Raw genomic sequence first — 1,210 nt, 5'->3', positions numbered from 1 at the left:
GTTGGCCACTGGCGGCCATATTGCCTTCAAGCTGTCCAATGGCGGCCATATTAGATCCAGTTTGGCCATGGGCAGCCATATTGCCTTCAATCTGTCCACTGGCGGCCATATTAGCTCCATGTTGGCCACTGGCGGCCATATTGCCTTCAAGCTGTCCACTGGCGGCCATATTGAGTCCAGCTTGACCACTGGCAGCCATATTAGGTCCAGCTTGCCCACTGGCAGCCATATTAGTTCCAGCTTGGCCACTGGCGGCCATATTGCCTTCAAGCTGTCCACTGGCGGCCATATTAGCTCCATGTTGGCCAATGGCGGCCATATTAGTCCCACCTTCCCCCCCCCCCTCAATCTTGTCGGCCATCTTGTCCCCCTCCTCCCCTTTCCCATGAGTCCTTTCATGTTTCCTGAGCCCCGAAGCCCCCCCGAATCCCTTCCCGCACCTCCCGCAGCTGTAAGGCCTCTCCCCGGAGTGAGTCCTCCAATGTTTCCCCAGGGCCGCCCTCTCCCCGAAGCTCTTCCCGCACTCCCCGCACCTCCAAGGCCTCTCCCCGCTGTGACTCAAGCGATGTCTCTTCAGGTCCCACGAGGCCTTGTAGGCCTTGCCGCACTCCCCGCACCTCCAAGGCCTCTCTCCCGTATGGCCTCTCCTATGTAAAGCCAGGTCTGCCGGTTGCCTAAAGGCCTTCCCGCATTCGGTACAACCGTAAGGTTTCACTCCTTGATGGGCTCGTTGGTGACGGCGGTAACTGGACGGATCCGAAAAGGTTCGACCGCATTGAGGACACAAATATGGCCGCTCTCCCGTATGGACCCGTTGGTGGCTTTGGTAGGAGGAGAGTTGAGTGAAGGCCTTACCGCACACCCCGCATCCGTAGGGCTTATGGCGGGCGTGGATCCGTTGGTGACAGGCCAAAGAAGACGAACGGCCGAAGCTCTTCCCGCATTCGGAACACAAATATGGCCGCTCTCCCGTATGGGATCGTTGGTGGTTGTGAAGATCCTTCCGTTCCACGTAAGCTTTGGGGCAGGCGGCGCAACGATGAGGACGGAGACCCGAATGGGCCCGACAATGTTTGCGATACACGGACGGATCCGCAAAGGATTTGGGACAATCGGGGCAGGAAAATGGCCGCTCTCCCGTGTGGGTGCGTTGGTGGATGGCCAGCTTGGATAACGTGGGGTAGGACTTGGGGCACGACGGGCAGGGGAA

At 59.0% G+C, this 1,210-nt stretch overlaps 1 protein-coding gene across 1 annotated transcript in view; it reads right to left on the bottom strand.

The window, feature by feature from the left end:
- The window catches only part of LOC107307519 (adhesive plaque matrix protein-like), a 1,693-nt gene extending 1,393 nt beyond the window's left edge, over positions 1–300 (bottom strand). The window contains exon 1 of the mRNA XM_015851028.1: positions 25–300. Within this exon, the coding sequence (XP_015706514.1) occupies positions 25–300 (276 nt within the window). The remainder of the gene's footprint in view (positions 1–24) is intronic.
- Positions 301–1,210: the final 910 nt, after the last annotated feature.

Source organism: Coturnix japonica, unplaced genomic scaffold, assembly GCF_001577835.2.
Source record: "Coturnix japonica isolate 7356 unplaced genomic scaffold, Coturnix japonica 2.1 chrUnrandom647, whole genome shotgun sequence".
NCBI lineage: Eukaryota > Metazoa > Chordata > Aves > Galliformes > Phasianidae > Coturnix > Coturnix japonica.
This window is presented reverse-complemented; position numbering and strand designations above follow the sequence as displayed.